General features: G+C 39.6%; 1 protein-coding gene across 9 annotated transcripts in view; it reads left to right on the plus strand.

Moving 5' to 3' along the window:
* Positions 1–5,923, plus strand: part of SLC44A5 (solute carrier family 44 member 5) — a 203,196-nt gene extending 197,273 nt beyond the window's left edge. For 8 of the 9 annotated variants that reach the window (XM_030573389.1, XM_030573384.1, XM_030573388.1 and 5 more), the window contains one exon: positions 524–4,377. In XM_030573389.1, the coding sequence (XP_030429249.1) occupies positions 524–636 (113 nt within the window). In that variant the 3' untranslated portion in view covers positions 637–4,377. Of the gene's footprint in view, positions 1–523 lie in introns of all 9 variants that reach the window. The other variant, XM_030573382.1, reaches the window with a different exon arrangement.
* The last annotated feature ends 14,422 nt before the right edge of the window (positions 5,924–20,345 follow it).

Below are 20,345 nucleotides of genomic sequence, written 5' to 3' on the forward strand. Positions count from 1 at the left end.
TATTATGAGAGCAAAGCTGTGCACTTATGGGGTCAGATTTTCAAAAGAGCTCTGCTTCCTTTTAGGGATGGATTTTCAAAAGTGCTCAAAACCCATTAGTTTCTTGTATGACACTTTTGGCCAGATTTTCAAAAAACTAAACACCCACAATACCAGGCTCTTCTGGCCCTAGTTGTGTGTGCTGAGCCCTTCTGAAAATTCCAGTGCAATTTTTAAACAAAAGAACTGGAAGAATTAAAAGGATTGATGTGCATAACTTTAGAATGTCAGTGTAGCCATCCACTGATGTTTGTCTGTTTTGGTGTAAAACCTCCTCTGATTTGGAAAAAAGTGGAACTTGGTGCTTTTTCCAGTGTGCACCAGCAACCTAACAGCGCAGCTAAATTGTCTGGTATCAGATTTTCTAATGTTGTTTTTTCTGCTTTTTCCCTTGTTCAATTCTCTACCCTTTTATGTTTGTTCATTTTTTGTTTGATTGCACTGCTGCTTGCTGCTTTGGCTGCTTTTGCTGATGCAAATTCAGGTGAAGATTTGGAAAGAAATGATGGATCCACAGCAAAACCATACTACATGTCAGCTAGCCTGCACCGAATTCTGGGAAAGAAGGAACTAAGCCCTAAGAAGGCAATGGGATAACTTAAAAAAATTGCTGGAAATCAAAACAATGTCACTTTTAAGTGGGATATGTATAAACTAGGCAAAAGTTAAAACTGTAAATGATGCTTCTGGTTGTGGGTGATTCTTTTTCTTTTTGCTTGTATCTAAAATCATTAGCAATTTGGTAACATCTAACTAGATAGGGAAATGCTTAAACTAAGAGCTGTGAAACAAGGCCACGTTTTAGTTTATAGAGTGCCTATGAAAAAGGAAAATGTAAATTTGAATAATTTTTTATCCATAGCTAATGGTGTTTTAATAACTTTTGTAACACAGGTTGCTGTTTCAAATGACAGCTGTTTTGATAACATTTCTTTTTTTATAAGTGTATCTTTGTAAACGATATTCAGGCAATTTTTGAAAGCACTACAATGTAACCTAATTAGCCATAAAAATAGATCAAGAGACTCTAGCAAACCAGCAGATGGTACTAAATTTGTAAATATGGTGCTATGGTTGTATTTTTACTGTACAAGCTGGTTGACAGCTATTTAAACTGTGATTATATATGTACTAATAGTTCCCTACATAGATCTTTTGATCACCTCCATTACAAATTGTATAGGTTAATAAATGAGAAAGAGTATCACACAGGTTCAGTCTCAAAGAAAGTAGCTAAAGTAGACTACAGATAAAACTGCTTTATAGTGAAATATGTTATAACAAAACTCCTATTAGAACAGAAATTGGGTTAAACATTAACCTCCATTGAAGGAGTGTTCTACTGTACTTGAAGAACATGGTTTGTGGTTCCCGCAAACTTTCTATTTCCATCTGGTGCAAGATGAAATATGTATAGCTCTCAGCTGATGTGAATGGGAGATGCCCTTGGATTAGTATCCCCTGTGCCTAATGGTTCTATGATTTTATTCTACATGATTTTGAGGTTGAGCTCCACCTGCAGTATGAAAAGGAAAAACTGAAATGCAGCCATTTTCCTTAGAGGCAGGTCTTCCTGGCTCTATATAAGCTCCAATTAATTCTGATTTCCTGTGTCCACCCAGGTGGGCTTCCTCCCTATTTCCACAGGCTGAATGCATTGTCTCTGTGAGACTCTCAGCTCCGGTTAGCCCATGGAGTAAGTGGCCAGGGCTAGAAATAAAATCTGAGTCTCTCACCTGATAAAGCAGAGCACTAACTATTTAGACCAAGGAGCCAGGGTTTGTTTAGTGTATGTTTAAATCATTAAAATTGCATGGTTATAAATGCAAAGACTAGTAGTAGCTTTATACTGTTGGTGTAATACATATTAGTATTACACTAAGGGCTTATCTACATGGTGCCAGCAAAGCACACTAGAGGGGTGTGATTTGTAAAGCATTTTAATGTGTTGCACCCTAACTGCCCTGTGTAGACCTGCTGATACACTCTAAAAGGACTATGTTAAGGCAAACTAGATACCTTTTAGAGCACACCAGCAGGGTCTACACAGGGCTGTTAGAGTGTAATACGTTAGAGGGTTTTATAAATCACACCCATCTGGTGCTGTGTAGGCAAGCCCTAAAACCCAAATTCTGCAAGCCTTCTGTGCATGGAACTACCACTGAAGTCAATGACAGTTCCACTTGTGCAGGGCTCACAGGATCAACCCTACGTTTTTTCTGAGCATAATGAAGAGTAATACAAAGAATACATGATAACTGTAAGTAGGTGGAATGGGGTAACCTTTCAAGGTGATGTTACTTTTGTGAATGGGGATAAAAATGCTTTAACCTATTTAAATACTAATGTAGAATAATTATTGTAAAGTTTAAAGGGGCTCAATGGGCCAGTGTCCCATGAGCATCCAGAGATCCAAACCCAGTGAGGCTACGTTCTAGCTTTCATGGGCTACAGAATTTTGAATTAAATATTCCATGGCAGTCCATGGCAGGGGTAGAATTGGCAACATCATCCAGCTTTGTTGCTATTACAGAAATTGAGCTCCTGGAGTTCAATGAGAACCTCAGCATCTGAACACAGGAGCAAGTTCTTTTCCAGTTTGCTGAAGATTCACTCATATGGGAAAGAATTTTTAAGAGCCTATACTTTGCTCTTTGGAGGACAGCTCCATTCGGAAGGTCAACCAAGAAACAAGAGTTGGTATAATACAACAGAGATTAAAGGAGGGCCTTCCTCCATCCTGCACTTGGGTGAATGGGAGGGCAGCAGCAAGTTCCCATCATGCCTAAGTAATTTTGTTTATTAATACTAGCCATAGGTTGAATCAGTTGACTACAGGTGAGTTATTCCACCCATATGTTTGGAGCAACTCCTGGGGAATGGAAGGATCTTGAGATCACGTGGCCTATACTTTCAAAAGTGACTAGCGCTTTTGAAGGCCTTAATTTTTGAGTGTCCATCTTGAGATACTTTAAAGGAGCCTGGCTTTCAGAAAGTGCTGAACACCCGCTTTTTGAAAACCAGGCTCTTTTACAAGGCTTTTCAGATTGGGTATCCAAAAATTGAGAAGCAAAAATACAAGGCTCTTTTGAAAATTTAGGCTAGAATGAACTGTTTGGGCTGTGTGCAATCATTCCATCACCTGCTGATCTGCTATTCTGGATCAGGCCCCAATGTAATATAGGATGGTACTGTAATTAGTTCATTAATTGGCACCTAGAAAGGCTGAGCAGAATCATCTATAGTTCTGCAGTGGACTGAAGAGTTTTACTGAGTGCTCTACTGAAAAAGCGTATTTCTGAGTACAATGTGCTTTTTGCCATATGAATGTAACTGTAGAGTTTAATATGACATAATAAAATATGAATATGACATAATAGAAATAGTAATAATAGTCATATGATTAGTTTTTTTAATAAACCTATGCATTTGCTAGAAGAATTTCTAAAAGTTTTAAACTGAATTGTTTATATACCATATATATATATATAAAGTTCCTCCATTCATTACTATTTTGTGAGAATTAATTTAGACTATAAATGAACAGTGTTTATGAGAAGAGCATTTAAAAGCCATTTTTTAAAATGAAGCATTTAAGAGAACTATGAAAATGCAAAGCAATATCGGTTAAATTCTGCAGTCAATCAGCTGAAATACTTTTTTAAATTATTTAAAATTAAAATTGGTAAAAGAGAACTGAATATTTTGGAATTATGTAGGCAGAAATTAATACAAATATTAATTTGCAAATTAAATCATGCTTTTAAAAGAATGTTTAAGGTGGATTATTATAATGATTCCTAACTAATCCTTTAGGCCAAATTCTGCCAATTTATGACCTACACAGTCCCAGTGAATTCAGAGAATTTGGCACTTTACTCTATTATTTGCTTTAACATGAAGATAAAACTTAATTACAATGTATTTCCTCACTTTAGGGAAGTGGAATATTGGGCTAAGTTTGGTATGTTAAGATTGTTTATTATATAGGTTTTGATCCTACAGCCACTGAAGTCAGTGGAAAAATTCCCATTGATTTTCAAAGGGTAGAGACAGACGCGTATAGTGACAAAAGGCTGATTATTATTCCAGCTGTTTACAGTGTAACAAATGCCAAAACATCAAGTATTGACATAAACCTAGAAAGCTAAGAGAGCCATTGTGCATTACGAGTTCAGTAGGTGGTGCTATTACTTTTCTTATTGTACTGCTTTGATCATTTACTTTGTGCCATTCTTCCTCCTAGTGGAAGATTTAGAAAGACATGATGGCTCTGCAGAAAGACCCTATTATATGAGTAAATCTCTCTTGAAGATTTTGAACAAGCAGAATGTAGAAATCAAGAGACATTAGAAAATACCCAATGTTGTAACCACCCAATCGTGTTGGATTTAGGCCTGGTTTGATGCATTTTCTTCCCAACACAGTATGTATTGTTGGCTTTTATTTGCATGTTTTATACCAAAGCTTCTATGTAAAGCCATCAGAATTAGTAAGGAAACTGTTTAAAAAACAAAAAACCCAAGATGCAAACATTTTTATACTGAGATTTGTTTCTTTTTCAAACTGTATTTAGCTTTTAATTTTAGTGGCTTGGATGTTTTGAAGATGCTGAATATTCTTTTAAATATAAGCATTTAAAAATATGAAATGTTTTCCTTTTGCATATTCTGGTATAAGACAGTAAAAAGATTTCAGAAATCATCATATTAAGCTTATTCTAAAAAGAGAGTCTTTAAATATCCTAAAAATGATCATAAAAATGATTAGATTTAACAGATTGTCTCTGTATTGTAGTATAGAACTTCAGTCTTTAAACTACTGCCAGTCACCCAGTCTGTATAACTGTGTCCTCTATGACAAAAGTGCCTTACTGGCTATTATTATTACCCAGCTTATATTTTAAAGTTTACATACATAATTTAAACCATAAAACAGAAGTTGCTAGATAGGAACAACAAGACTCTTCCAGCTTAGTTGCAATTAAGTGGTATAAAATCAACTGCATTTTAAATACATTTGACATTTTTGCTAAATACTGCAGCATGCATAATTTCCCTATTACTATTGTCAAGTCATAAGTATTTTATGCTCCAAAAAAGAAAGTAAAAGAGAATGGTTTTGTTGCAAAAAGAAACTCATGCAAGACTGTTTGGTTTGCTTTAGTAAACTTTTCTAAATCTAATTTAGGGGATGCTGAACTCTTTAACTGGGGGCCCTATTTTATCTTCAGTTTCAGAGATAGCCCATTGTATGTAGATAATTGAGGGTAGAATTGGGCCCTTGGTATTTAAAATAGAATGAAAAGGGAATTTAGTAGATATCAGTTACACCAATGTTATATATGTTTTTTTAAGTTCCCAAATGTAAAGTAGATGCTTCATTTTAAGCCTGATTATTTACTATTCTGGAAGTGTTTTATAAATTACTTTAATTTTCTAACTTTTGATACAGATTATTGGAATATAAGTGCTTCATGTATAAAATTACTAGTGCTACTAATATAAAAACTGATTGTCTATTACTATATGTTACAGAAGGGTCCATAAGCATTTATCTCAAATAAGTACAGGTAAAATCACAAAAAGGCAATTTACAGGTTGAGAAATAAGAGAGAAGTAACTGTCGTTTTCACTTATCACATTTTTCATTTTAATGTGACTTTTAGAGATTTATCATTTTCATGCCAAAACCAAACTAATGTGAGCACATGACAGTCTGAGCTCTAAAACCTGTTTGCTTCTGCTGTGCAGAAATATTGGGAATGTATTGTTTAAATATCTTTTTGATAACTAAAATGTTTAATATTTAATGAAATTTGTTGTTACTTATTGTTTTACAGCTCTTGGGGTATGTTCTAATAAAGATTTAGATATAAACGAAGGATGCCTTTGTGCTGTTGCTTTTATTTACGTGTGTGGCTTTTTAGGCAAATACCTTCATGAAAACTCACTGCAAAAATATTTTAGTTAGATTTATACCACACCACACAAGTTCACCCATCTCATGTCCTGCGTGCCACTGACATCTTAATACATCTCCTTAAATAAACAGACTCCAGCAATTACCTGCAGATAGCACAACCCTGGCAGCAACATGATTATAATAAACCTCACCAGCAAAATCACTCTCAGAATGATGCATCATTGCAATGTGACGATTAGGAGTATTCAGCTCTTGACTCAATCCAAGAACTCGCCTTAATTTGATTTATTTACATGTGTTTTAGAACCTGTTTTTCAAGCCTCTTAGTATCTTGTACAACTTAAAAAAAATATTAAAGGATCAGTATCCATAACATGAAAGCTACTCGGCTGACACTAAAGTAAATGGGGGGTGAACTGAAAACCTAGAGGTGATAGGAAGCTTTAGTAGTATTATTTATATTGCACTAGTGATTAGATCTCTCAGTCAAACACTGGGGCACACTGCAAACACAGAACAGAGAGACAGATCCTGCCCAGAAGACCTTACAATCTTAAGTAAAAAGCGTAATGTCCTTATCATGAAAGGGATAGAAAATTCCAGTTAATATGGATGGACAAATTTCCCTTTAATAAAGTGGCAAAATTTCTGTGAGAAACTAAATAGGACAAAGCTCATAAGACCTGTGGCTCTTGCTGCAGCCTCAGGATCAGATCCAAAGCATTCTCATTCAAGGGATATTTGACTTTAGAAAAAGTGACTGAGGGGCAGGAAATGTTGGGTATGGACTGTTGTATTGTCCTCTGGTTTATTACACACAGTTTATTAAACTATGTGTGGGTATCAGACCCAATAATCACTGATTTTAAGAACACTGTGGCAATCCAAGATGGAGTCTGGAAACTGTCATCTTGTGACTCCATCTTGTGACCTTCTGTACACTGTCAGCCTGGTCTGGATAAAACTGGCCTGAACGGGTTTTACCCGCCACTGGGCAAGCCCCAAGGTTCCATCACCTCAGACTATTTCTTGCCTTTCTACTGATTGTACCATCTTTTCCCGCCATAGCTAATATAAAAGAACTGAGATCATAGGCTGATGGTGCCTGATCTTCACGCTCGCAGGGAAGAGCTACTGCCCTGCTGGGTTTGTTTGTTATATAGCTATTAGTCATCTACATTTACCCCTTCCCTAGCTGTGTAATAATATCCCCTAATACATTTACCTGTTTGTTTTGAACCTTATCTCTTGTCAGTTATATTTATTGTGCACCACACAAGGGGAAAGGGGAGGAAATCTGCACTAGTCCACCGGTGACAGATACGGCAGAGGGCCTTTTTTTGAAAAAAAAAAAAAGGGGGGGGGTCTTGTTTCTATTCTGATACCTACACCAGTTTACACATTCAGAGTTATCTTGGCTCCCCTTTGAGATAACAGAAATAAGCCCAAACCTGGGCATCTACAGAAGACATGTTGCAAGACCCATCTGTTTTCCAAAGCTTTCTCTCCATAGCAGAAGACTAGGAAACGCTAACATTTTTTAGATCCCCGTCTCCTTCCCCTCAAAAAAAAAAAAACCTTGAAGACCTTCTGGATCTTGGTAGATGTGAAGAGCCTTCACTTTCCATTGTCAAAGTTCCTGAGGCTCCTACATTTCAGAGCCTGCGGCATGCACGCTGCTGCCCCATTCTAGATGTCGGGATGCCTATGTCTCACCAACCCTAGAACAATTTAACAGGTGTAGGGTTGCCAACAGTCCCTTATTACAGGGGACGTCCCGCAGAGGTGCTGAAACTAGAGACAGCACCCCTAGCTTGAAGTGGCTTCCGTCATATTCAGGGATTACAGTTTGGTTCAATGGCTTTCAGCACCCCAACGATACAAATTGTTCCAGCACCCCCGACGTCCCTTCTCTTTCCAGCTCTGTACAACAAGATTGGGAGTTGATGAGTGCTGCAAAAAGCAGCAAGAAATACCCCTAGCAAATGTAGGTGAGAACTCCTTAGTAGTAATTATTATTAATATTATTATAATATCACGGGGCGGAGTGAGGCTGGAGTGCTAAGAAATCAGTCTCTTATTTTTGAAATACAATGTTGGCAACCCGAGGTGGAAGATAAGTATTTGGCTACCTATATCACATGCAGGGCCTGATCCTGTAGACAGCCTCTGCACACACCTACCAGAGCAGGCCCCATTCAGAACCTAGCTGCCAGAAGAGCAGGTGCTGCTGCTGCCTAACTTATGACCCTATGGTTGGAGCATTTGCCTGGGGTGTGTAAGACCCTGGTTCAACTCTTTTCCCCCCAACTCCTGAGGGGGCAAATGGCTTTGAGTAGAGGGTGTCCCACTTCTCAGGACAATACTCTAACTGTTGAGCTATGGGATAGTCTGATAGCCCTCAGTCTCTCTGGTTGAAGCTGTTCCATGTGGCATAATTAATGGAGCAGGGAAATGGACTGGACAGTCATTGGTTGAACCCTGCATGGGTACACAAATGTCTACCTGCATCCAATCTGTACACTGCTATCCACTAAGGACTTGTACATCAAGACCAGGGTGTTTACGAGTAACAGCAGCAGGCAAACTGAAACTGAAAAGGCAGCAGGCAGCCATGCATTCAGAGAGGAAAAGGAGAGAGGCAGGCAGGCAGGAGTCAGTCTGGTGGTGATGCTCTTGAGTCTGCACTAAAGATCCTTTTAAACAGAAAGAGGTGAGCTGGAAACCCTTATGAAATGCTTCTTAAACAGGACCTACCCAGAAAAGAAATCGGTGAGTTTAGAAACACAAACAAATTGCCAATTTCCCTTTAATTACAGAAGTAGAAGCACAAGCCCAAGAAAGGATCTATGACTGCTACAAACGAGAGAAGGGGCTGAGGCCTAAATTCCCCCACATTCAAGAGGGGGCTTAGGGCAAAGAGATCTGTACATGAGAGGATCCCTGGGATTACTCAGGCTGTGTCTACACTAAATCTTATGTTGGCATAATTTATGTCACTTAGGGTAGTGAATAAACTACCCGACTGAGCGACATAAGTTACACCAACATAAGCGTCAGTGTGGACAGTGCTATGTCGGCAGGAGAGTGGGGGCTGGAGTAGTTAAGCTGACGGAGAGCTCTGCCCTGACGGCTTAGAGTGGCTACATTAAAGAGTTTACAGGACCCCATGACACCCGGCAGAGGGGAAAGTAGGAAAAGGGACTATGGCTTCTCCTGCATTGCATTGTGAAAGCATCATCTGGTTATGAACTTGGTCAGGGACTCCATCTTTGTTTGCTCTGTTAAAGCACCTAGAAGACTTTTGAGCATAATAATAATAATAATTAATAATACAGCACCATGTATACTTAAGCACAATATTATCCATCATCTCTGAATTCAGCTGATGGATACCCCTATGTAATCAATCATCTTGGATTCAGATGCTGAAAGAGTGCCTTTGTAATATATCATTAGGGGATTTCAGAGAGAATGAGACCTGGTCCCCCATATATACAGAGTTACTTTTAATTAAATCTGCCTTTTTTTTTAACTACATCAGCATCTTTTTGTCTGTCAGGACTGGCTGTGGCTATTGATTGTTTTGTCCTGCATCAGAAAACTTCAAATGTACTGCAAATCTGCCTTCTTCCTTCCTTTTAAAGTATGCTTGTAAACAGACTTTCAGCCTGATGAGTTTTATATATCACATAGTTTTCTTAACATTCATATTACATTTAAATCTATCATTGGCTGCAGGCCATAGAAACTTTAATCCATGTCCAGATGACTTTTAAAGCCTAGTCTCATTTTCTCTAGATTATTGATGTTTTGAGCTGCAGGCTTTCCCTGGTGATTGTATTTCTGCAGCAAAGTTAGTTGCCGCTAAGTGCATATTGCCCAGAGGAAGCATCACTCCCTATTATCTTCTGCTAGGGTTGAGGTTGTAATTTGTGACACCACTTTGTGGGGCGCAGCATATGCCCTGCCACATTGCTAGCCAGTTCTCCTTGCTAGCATATGGCAGGGCCAGAGATATGGCTTCTCTTACTCCTCACCGACTCACTCCTACAGAGGAGGATCTGCACACTGTCTCTGTGCTCCCCAAGCCCCAGAGCTGTGATCTGGCTAGCCCTACTGCAGGCTGCAGAAGGAGGGGGAAAGTCCTTACTGACTTGCATAGCAATGTTAGGGCATAGCCTCGTGTGGGCCTTAGTAAAGACTTTTGCTTGACTCCCTTTTCATTTGCTGGTTGCAGAGGTGGGCCAAAAGCCTGATTCTGATACCCTCATTGCTACAAGCAATCCTTTTATAATGAGACTACTTGTGGAATAAGCATGGCAGCATTTGGTCCTAAATTTGGGATCAAAACACATCTGTACTCTACTGCATCTGCCTTTGTCTTGTTTTACTCTTTCCCATATACTACCCGGGCTTTCTTTGCCCTGTTACTTTACAGCTGCACATTGCTGTAGGGTTATTTCCCTCCCAGAAATCTACGTGTCTGCAGATGACTTGGGGAGGGAAAGGAAGAGATTGTTTTATACAGCATGGTATAATGCAGTTTCTGGTTGCCATCATTTTCTACACATCTGCCCAAGTCAGTTTCCTGTCTTGGATCAATTTTCATTTCATGAACTCCCAAATTCTCATTTCTGCTGGTTTGGCTTTGCCGGTGATCTCTTTCAATTTTGCTGCCTGAATCAACCCAAGTTTTTACCATTTGGAAAAGAATCTAAGTAGTCTCAGGGAAAAGTCTGATGTATAATTTATTCCAAATGATAACCTCAAAAGTCGCTCTCCCCTTTCTGTTGTTTGTTTGTTTGTTTGTTTGTTTTTATTTGCTTGTTTATACTTTATACAGCTACAATTCCTTAAGACAATTTTTGACTAAGCATTTCAATAGTTCATGAAGAATTTTTATTATTAAGCCCACAGATGTTCTATGTTGTGAAATCCCTTATGGCACTTAAAACATTGTAACCATTATAATGCAATAGTAACATTTAATGGTTCTTCTGGCATTTGAGTTTACAGAAGTAGATGTCCATTCTGAAAGCTTTAATACTATTTTGTCTCTTGTTGCATGTTTCAATTACTTTTTCTGAAAGTAACGACAAGCTATAATGATAAGAAAGTTATAACTTCACACATGTAAACAGATTAATTTCATAGACTGTATTTTCAAGCATTTCAGTGAATTACAAAGATATCTGAACAAACTCCTCCTATACAATTTGAAGATTATACTATGTAGTTTAAAAGGTAATTTCCCCAATAGATTTACAGTAGAGTTTCAGAGTTTAATACTGCTGCATTATTTTACATTTTATAATGCTTCTAATCCTGAAAGATCCAAATTCACTTTACAAACTATAATTAATAATAAAATGTTAAAACAGTATACTATACCATTGTACATACCATATTAATATAAAAATGTATGTCCTTGAAGTCCTGTCATTGTCATTTTAATAAAAATCAGTATTTCCACTAACAAAGATCTAAAGAAAAGAAACAGATGTACTGATCAAATGCACCGTCAGTAGAACGACTGGAAAACTGACAAATGTAAAACCTGATGTTTTATGGAAACAAAGTCAGACTGCAACAGATTTTTTTTTTATTCCACACTAGATATGAGCACATAATTTATAATGAAGAAAAAACTGCCCTTTGCCCCTCATGAGTCTTTCTCAAAGGCCTCTGTCTTGCAGTGTCTTGCAAACACTCAGCTCCTATAGAAAAGATGAGGACACTCAAGGCCTCAAAGGATTAAACTCTGTTTTAGGATCTGGCGATTCCAGTAAATGTTCATAAAAGTGCAGCCTTCATTAAAGAGAAATTGTAAACAGTTTCCCATATGGTACTGAGAAGGGCTAATGGGATAAAATGATATGTTATAAGCTAGTAATTGATTAAAGTTTTGATACAAAATGTTACTGTAAAGTGGATTAAAGACTGCAGTGATGACAGCTACATCTGCCTTGTCATCTTCTTTCACCCGTAACAGAAATGGGGACAGAGGAGAAAGAAAAGTACTTCCAAAGAGGACACCTCACAGCCTCTGGTGAGTGTACCCCATATGTATTTTTGGAGTCACTCATCTTTTACATTAAATTCATAACACAGAAAAACAACACGTGTGTTCCATTGCATATGGAATAATATTTTCAAGACCACTGAAGCCCAGTCTGGAATACTAAGCATAGTGCGCATCATTTCCCCCCTTCCCTTTCCGTATAATTGTTAAATAACAAGATTTGTTTGGGTTTTGAACTCTGAAGAAATAGAGCTAACTTGTTGACTAACACACAGCAAGTTTAAAAATAGTTTTGGAAGGTTCTGTCCACCCTAGAAGGTTTAACTGAAACGTGTACAGCAGAGAAAGCAATAGTATTTATTTATAACTAGTCAATTGCTCTTTGCCACACTACCTTTAAAGTTCCTGTTTCCATATTGCTGGCAATTCCACTGATTGCTTCTGAATGTACAGAATGCATGGCTGTTAATGGCGCTTATGCTCAGCACACTAAATCTTGCATGCTGTTTGAATTACATTTCTAATGATATTTTCCAGTTAATAGTTTTCTTGGCTGACCTACTAACTTGTATTAAAACTCAAAACAGTTTCTTGTGCTGTTTTAATATAACAACTTTCTTAAAAGCAGTGGCTTAATTTAAACCAGGAAAAAAAATCATCACTTTTTTTACATGCTGGTATATTGTTACGTATTCTAAGCTGATGTATTTTGGTAACAGGGTTTGTCTGGAGGAGGGTAGGAGCTCTTTTCCCATGGGGCCAACTTGGGAAATAATATTGGTGTGGTTTGTGATGGCAGCTGTTTATCATTTTTTGGGGGTGGGGGCTAGTTCCTGTTGAGATGTTGTGGGAGGGCTTTAAAAAAACAAACTTAGATCGCAATGTCCAAAACAGTTATAGCTGACACATGGTAATATATATTCCAAACAGGGAGAAACTGTTAGAGTAGGGTGGGGAAAAGTCAGAGGGGGAGTTGTATTAAGTGAGAAATATGCAGTTTTCATGCAGAAGAGGAATTTAAGTCAGCCTAATAGGGAGGCGATGCAGAGCAGTGGATAGGACACAAGATGGAGTCAATAGTTCTGGGTTCTTTCCCAGCTCTGCTGCTGATTTGCTGTGTGATTGTTTTGGGGGCAGGTAACGTAACCTCTCTGGTTTCTTAGTTTCTCCACCTGTAAAATGCAGTGTCACCACTTCTGGCAACTTTCTGGTAAGTCTTTCAATATTTAAAGTTATTTTAAGGCCCCAGCTGTTGGAATCAAGAAACTGCACAAGAATCTCAGCTTTCATTTAACCCCCCCCCATATTCTAGCCCTCATGATTGCAGAAAGAAGTGTAAACATGAGCAAATGCACCCTACAGATTCACAAACCAGAAGGCAAACAAAAAGAATCCAAAATTCATTTTATAAGTCTCATGATTCTTAAGTCAATTCTGTGATTTTCATGGCCTGTGTGGAGTCAGCGATACTAAAAATGGGGATGCTCCTTTGTAAAGTTCTTTGCACTACAGAAGTATGGCACTGTGTTAGTGCTAAGTATAGGATCACCAGACAACAAGTGTGAAAAATCGGGATGGGCGTGGGAGGAAACAGGAGCCTATATAAGAAAAAGACCCAAAAATCGGGACTGTCCCTATAAAATCAGGACATATGGTCACCCTAGTTAAGTATTGTTATTAATACAGAGCCGTCAATGTGCAGGGTATTTTACAATACCAAAGCAACACTGAGAGAGAGAACCATGTCACAGTCCCTTGTGAAGCTTGCAGTCTAAGAGCCTGATACTGATTAATTCAGTGGGCGCAGTATTGATATCTAAGGGCACAAATACATGCTGTATGGATTGTCAAATACAGAATAACAGAGTTGTGTACATCCATGACATGCAAAGGCCCCACCCACAATGAAAGTTAAATGTTCCCCATTCACTAATGCTGACAGATGTCTGCTCCACACACAGCTTTTGCAATGGTATAACTGTTGATTAGGGGTATGATTTTTTTTCAGTATAGTTATACTGGTTCAGTCCCTAATATGGACACAATTATACTGGTATAAACATGCCTTATACTTGTGTAGTGCTGATTCCCCTTCCCATATGAATATAAACATATTTTATACTGGTATGATTGTTGTACCACTTGAACTATACTGATATAGTTAAAGCAGTGTGTTTTTTGTGTGTAGGCAGGCCCTCCGTAAAACGTTCACCTTAGAATATAGAGGGGATTTCCCCCTTGGAGTGGGTCAATGGATAAACTGAAAACTCGGGCTCAGAAGCCTATTTCCCCATAACAGAAATGTGTTGTACTCAACAAAACATTTTGCATATCCCTCTTAATACAAAAGGACAGGTGTGGGGCATTTAGTATCTAAACACCGGTACCAAAAAAGAGGTTTATGGCTCCTGTTCAAATTCCTGAACCACTTTGATAGTTCGACAATGCAGTGAGGTCCTGCCCTGTAACTTGACTATATGGAAATAGCACTGTGGCTCACCAGGCTCTATTTTTGTTTTTTATTGTTTCTGTATTAGATTTGTTCAGGTTTAGGCCTCTTCAGTCTAAGTGACATTTCACTCTATCAGAATTTCCTCTAGGCAATTTCTGCTGTAATAAAGTTTGTTACATTTTTTTTTTAAAGTTAGAGAGTTCTTAAGTTTTGCTAACAATCCATTCATGCATCCAGCCCTTGGTGACTGTGATCCAGAACTCTGTTTGTCCACCATAATGCCATTTGGTTGCACTTTTTCTCATGTTCCACGCTTCAGCTATAGTCCATTTTCATTAGAACTGGATGGTGCTTTCATGATGCCTGTACAAGTTAGAATTTGGAAGAGATGAAGATGATTTAAACTTAACCCAGATAACACTGAGCTGATGCTGATTGGATGGATAGGTTTCTGGAAAGCAGGACAAGAATGGTGCCTTCCCCTTTATTGCAGGTGTGTCTTTCCTGTGTAAATCAGGTTCACAGTTTAGGGATATTTTTGGACCTGTGCTTACTGGAATAAACTGGAAGTGTGCCTGGTGGCTGGAACTGCCTTTAATATTAATAGTTTCTGCATTTATTACAATCTTTTCTGTCAGATGTGGATCTTATCAGGGTCATCCACATCTTTGAGATCCAGACTGAATTACTGTAACATGAATCCCATGGGACTGCACCTGAAGGCTCCATTATACAGAAAGCACTGGCTCAAAGTGTTAGCACATATTACTTAAATGCTCTAAAGTATATACTAGCTCCTTGTCTACTTCCACTGGCAATTTAAGCCTTGATTACTTTTTTAATCTGCAAAGTCTGCATGATTTAGGGTCTAGCTACATGTTTTTCTTCTGTGCACTGTTCCCATGATTAAGGTAAGCAGCGGTGCACTTGCTAACAGGGCCTGGCTTTAAACATCTGATGGCTTGTAAAAGGTTTTTCTTAGTGGGCAATCTGACTATGAAATCTGATTTACCAACTTCCAGAGCCCAGAGTTTAATCTTCAAGGCTTAATGCAAAGCCTCACTGTTCACTCAAGCTGCTGCCTGAAATGGATTAGCTGTGTAGCTAGGATTTCTGAAATAAGAAGTTGAGATGTTTATCCTTGGATCTGATTTAATATCAGAAGATAGCTGTAAGCGTAAGGCATATTCTCAGTGCTTTCAGTTATAGGCGGCACACTATGTGAGCACAGTACAAGCTGGAGGTTTCTGAGTAAATAAAGTAATTGGAGGTTTTATTTAATTTTTTTTTTAATTTAAATCCTTTATCAGTTTCTTCCACCTGAGTCCTTTTGCTCCTGGTTTGTGACCCTTGCTGCAGGAACAAGCTGCACTAGGGGAAGGAACTGAAGCTAGCAGTTCAGCAGAAGGGTTCCTCTCAGTGTCTCTCATCTTCTGACTCCTCTGGGAGAGGATCCATGCCCAGGGCTGAGGTCCAGGAACTGTCCTACAGTGTCTAGGAAAAGGGGCAGAAAGTAGCTGATAGGACTTGTGGACTACTCCTTTGATGTTTGAGGCGTGGAAAGTGGAGTAATGGCATGGGAGAGGTACTAAATGGGAACAGGAATCTACAAGAAGAATGTGCTAACAGGGAGAGGAGAATACATAGGCTATTGCTCTCTTACGTTAGTGACACAGAATCATAGAAATGTAGGTCAGGAAGGGACTGCATTAGATCATCTAGTCCAGCCTCCTCCACTGAGGCAGAACCAAGTATACATAGACAAAGACCATCCCTGACAAGGGTTTGTCCAACCTGTTCTTAAAAATCTCCAGTGACAGGGACTCCACATCCTCCCTTGGCAACCACTTCTTAACTATCCTTAGAGTTAGTTTTTCCTAATATTTAATGTAAATCTCCTTTGGTGAAGTTTAAGCCAATTGCTACTCATTCTACCTTCACTGGACATAGGGAAGGGAAGCAGCACTTCTCTTGCCAGTACTTTCCTTGCCCAGAAACTGCCTCCAGCCTTGGTACTTCCCCTTCTTCCACGTTTTAAAGAGGACTCTGGTCCTGTAAAACTCCCAACTGCTGCATGTGGGCTGTAGTAGCAACTGTGGTTTGCAACCACCCGCTCCCTCTACAACATGTGTTTTGTGGCCAATAGCCCATCTGTGCCCTTGGGCTGCCTATCACCCCTTAACGCATCTACAGTGGGCAGGCTGGGAGCCAAGATTAATGATGAGCAAGGAGCTGCCAAGTCCCTTGTACCCCCTCCCTGGCTTCTCTGAGACTGATTGCACATGCTGGACAGAGGAATGGGAGAGGAGCAGGGTTTCACCCTAAGAGAATGAGGATTTTTTTTAAATGTATGTACAGCGGAGTCACATCACAGGCACATTTAACTTACACAATTTTAACTATACACACGTGGCAAAACAAAACAAAAAAGAGAAAAACAACAATTTAAATACTGTACCTGTAGTACAGGTGATTCCGCCCACCATTCCACTCAATGAGCATTTGACTAGACGCAATTTTTGCCTCTGCACTGACTTTAGAACTTAACCTCTGCATAAGATATGACTCCCCTGTATAGCACTCATAAGGGAACGTCGGGCTTAGATTGATCTGTGCTCTGTCCCTTTAATGATTAGTAGTCCACAGAGAGGGTCAAAGGGGACAGTTTAGGGAATAGGGTGTGGTAATAGCAGCAGAGAGTAAGGTATCCTGGGAGGGATTCAGAAGCAGAGGGCCTTGTGCAAGCAGTAGGTATTTGTTTTGGGATTCTAAGCAGAATAAAACCTCACTTTTAAACTAGCCCTGGTGTAGGAGTGTGACATTCAGCAAGCCAGCTTGTGGAGGCTGAATTGAAGTGATCTGACCTCTAAGACTAAACTGCTTGTTAGAGAAGATGTTGCAAACAGAAAAGTGATCTTGAAAATAAAAGTTTTCTTTAGACACATAAGGGAAAAAATAATTGTTTGCAAGCACTATGGCTGGTAGAGAGTTAGACGTCCTTCATTTGGAAGTCAGAGGACTCCTAACAGGTAAAGGATGAGCATTTAAGAGAAAACTCCAAGCATTTCTGGGCCAGGGTACAGTACAATTGCTGCTAAAAGAAGTTTTACTTTAGTGAAGTGGTTTGTTATATATTTAAATAGTGAAGAGCAGGAATTGTCTAGGTTGCTGGAGTTCAAAGATAAATCTGAACAGCCAAAAGGACAAGGAACAGGGTCTGGACTGATACCTGGACTGAGCAACACCAAAGAGTTTTAAAGTAGCTGACTGATTGCCTAGGATGGCCACCAATAATAGGCAAATTTGGGATAGGCTTACTCTTCATCCTACATGTAGATATTTCCAGTAAGGGCTTAGGTACAGTCTTAATTCTTATATCAAAGTCAGGAAAGTAAATTAAGAGCTTGTCTACATGGAGACAAAGTACAGGAAGCCAGGTTATAAATCTACAGTGCACCAACTTGCCACACACTAACCGGATGCGTGGACCCTGCTACCAGGCACTAAAAGTTCCATAGTCCGCTTTGAGATACTTCTGTTATTGGTTATGGATCAAGAATATCAGCTAAAAATTATCCCCTTCACTTAGGAAAGGTGTGTCCGTTACAGCTATTCCCCTATTCCATTTTGTTTCCCCAGACTCCATTTTGTTTTCTGTTCTCCTGTGGCCGCCCTTCCCTGGCTGTTAAGTTGTTTACCAGGGCCACTGCCCTTCTCAAAGGGAGGGCCCCTTAAGTTGTTTAACAAGAGCCATTGCCCTTCTCAAAGGGATGGCCACTTGTGCTGCATGCTAAGTGGGACCACTGCCCTTTTCAAAGGGTTAGTCCTGTTATCACCTCGTTGAACCTGGGCTTGGTGTAGGGTAGGCAATGTCCAGAGCTGCAAGGCCTATTGTGGTTTTAAGATCCTGGGCATGAGTCATAGTCTCATGTGCTCTTGAGTCACCTATTGCACAGGACTATGTCCAGGCATGTCTCTGGGCTTACCTTCAGTTTTTCCCCTGTGCCCCCTCCCCTGTGACAGAGGGAGCCTATCAGGATTACTGGTGGGAAACTGCCCAAGTTTGCCTTTAAAACCAGACGTTTTTGAAACACACCTCAGAAAGGTTCCTGCATTGCTGCCTGGTCTGATCAGCCAGGGGTTCTGGGGGGTCCTTTCTCCGCTCTCGTTTATTTTGAGCGTTTTTGAAACCCCCCCCCCCCCGAAGAACGAATTGCTACCTGAGAGATCTCCTGATTATTGAGACTGTACCGAACCCTCCTTGCCTCTTCTGATGTTGCTGCTGCTTCTGCCTTTGCTGCTGCCTTGGGGACTGGTAAGAATCCCTCTGTAAAACTTTCTATACTTTTATTTTATTATTTTAGCTGCTGGCTCTGTTTCCCCAGCACACAGACTCAAGCTAAACCTTGGTCTGTGTCTTAAAACCTCTCTTAAACTACAGGGCTCTTTGCCACTGCTAAGCTCTGCTCCTGTGGGCTTTGCCTTGGGGCTCTCTGCTTTCAGCTGTATCCACCGCTGTAGCCACCATCCCTTGGCTTCCTTGGGAGCTGGGTCCTGGATACATACCACTCTGCCCTCTGTAACCTCCCCATAGCATAAGGTGCACCATAGGTCTTGTTGTTTTTTTTTAATTTAATAAGTTATAGTTTGTTAAGATTGTAGAGCTTGTAAGTTTCTGTGATATTTGTTGTGTTGCCTAATTGTTGGTTAAGATAAGTTTAGAAAATCATTGCCTGGTTGTATTCTGTAGCTGCTTGTCATTTTATATAAGTTTGATTAAGTTAGGGGATAGATAAGGTTTTTACTATTTGAATTTGTCTTCCCACTGCCCCAATCCCCCCCCCCCGAGCTCCCCAGTCACTCATTGCAGTCTTTCTGCTGTTTAAACTTGCAGCCTGTCTGCTCTCTGTGTCTCCCTGAGTTTAAATCTCCCTCTGTAGCACCTCTATCTTTGGTTTCTGCTCCACCACGTGCTCCTCTTCCCCCATCCCCTAATCTCATTCCTTTACCACTGCCTTTCTCTCTCTCTCTCTCTTTTAATCCCTTCCCCCACGTGTTCACCCCGCTCCTACTGCTGCCAAACCTCAATTGTATTACTGAAGTCTAGCATAAAACCCCATTGGTTACCCTTTTTCTCTCTCACACACCTCACATTTTATATTTACACCACTGTGACACATTTTTACCTAGAGTTGTTGGTTATTTAACACATTTTACCCATAACTGTTAGTTGGTTATATGCTGCTGTGACACACCCTTTACCTAGAAATTGTTAGCTACCTGTTACATTTATACTTCAGTGTTAGTTGGTTACCAACTGTATTGTACCCCACTATTGAAACCCCCTATACTAAAAGAACTCCCTCCCCAATTGCCTACCTTAACAAACCCCATACCCCTCACTATTAAATTTTCCCTGTTTTTGCATTTTCTTAATAAAGTTTATTTTGCACCCCACCTGTGTGGTAATTGCTCCCCAAGATCCCATATACCTGCAGGCAGGGACAAGGTGGAGTGTCTAACTCTGAAAAGGACTGTAACTGACATTTTGTTGATTGTAACTGTGCAAGATTTTGCTTAGTAGTGGTAATGATAACAAGCTTTTAACCTACATTTTTCACCACTGCAAGGCTGAATGCCACAGCACACTGGTGGGTTGCAAAGTTAGCTGACTAGTTTTAAAGTGAAATATTGTCCAAGGGAAATCTAATGTGGAAGCAGATGCTTTATCCAGAATGCCTCTTAATATGGAGAAATGACAACGTATGCAGGAGATGAGCAAAGATTATGTTAATGATCAGTTCTTGGATATAGAAGGAGATGGCAAGTTATCTTAGCAGCTATTACTATCACCCCTTTCATCGTAGAAGGCTTCTCCACTTCCATTACATCTAGCAGAAGTCC

Source organism: Gopherus evgoodei, chromosome 8 (assembly GCF_007399415.2).
Source record: "Gopherus evgoodei ecotype Sinaloan lineage chromosome 8, rGopEvg1_v1.p, whole genome shotgun sequence".
Lineage (NCBI taxonomy): Eukaryota > Metazoa > Chordata > Testudines > Testudinidae > Gopherus > Gopherus evgoodei.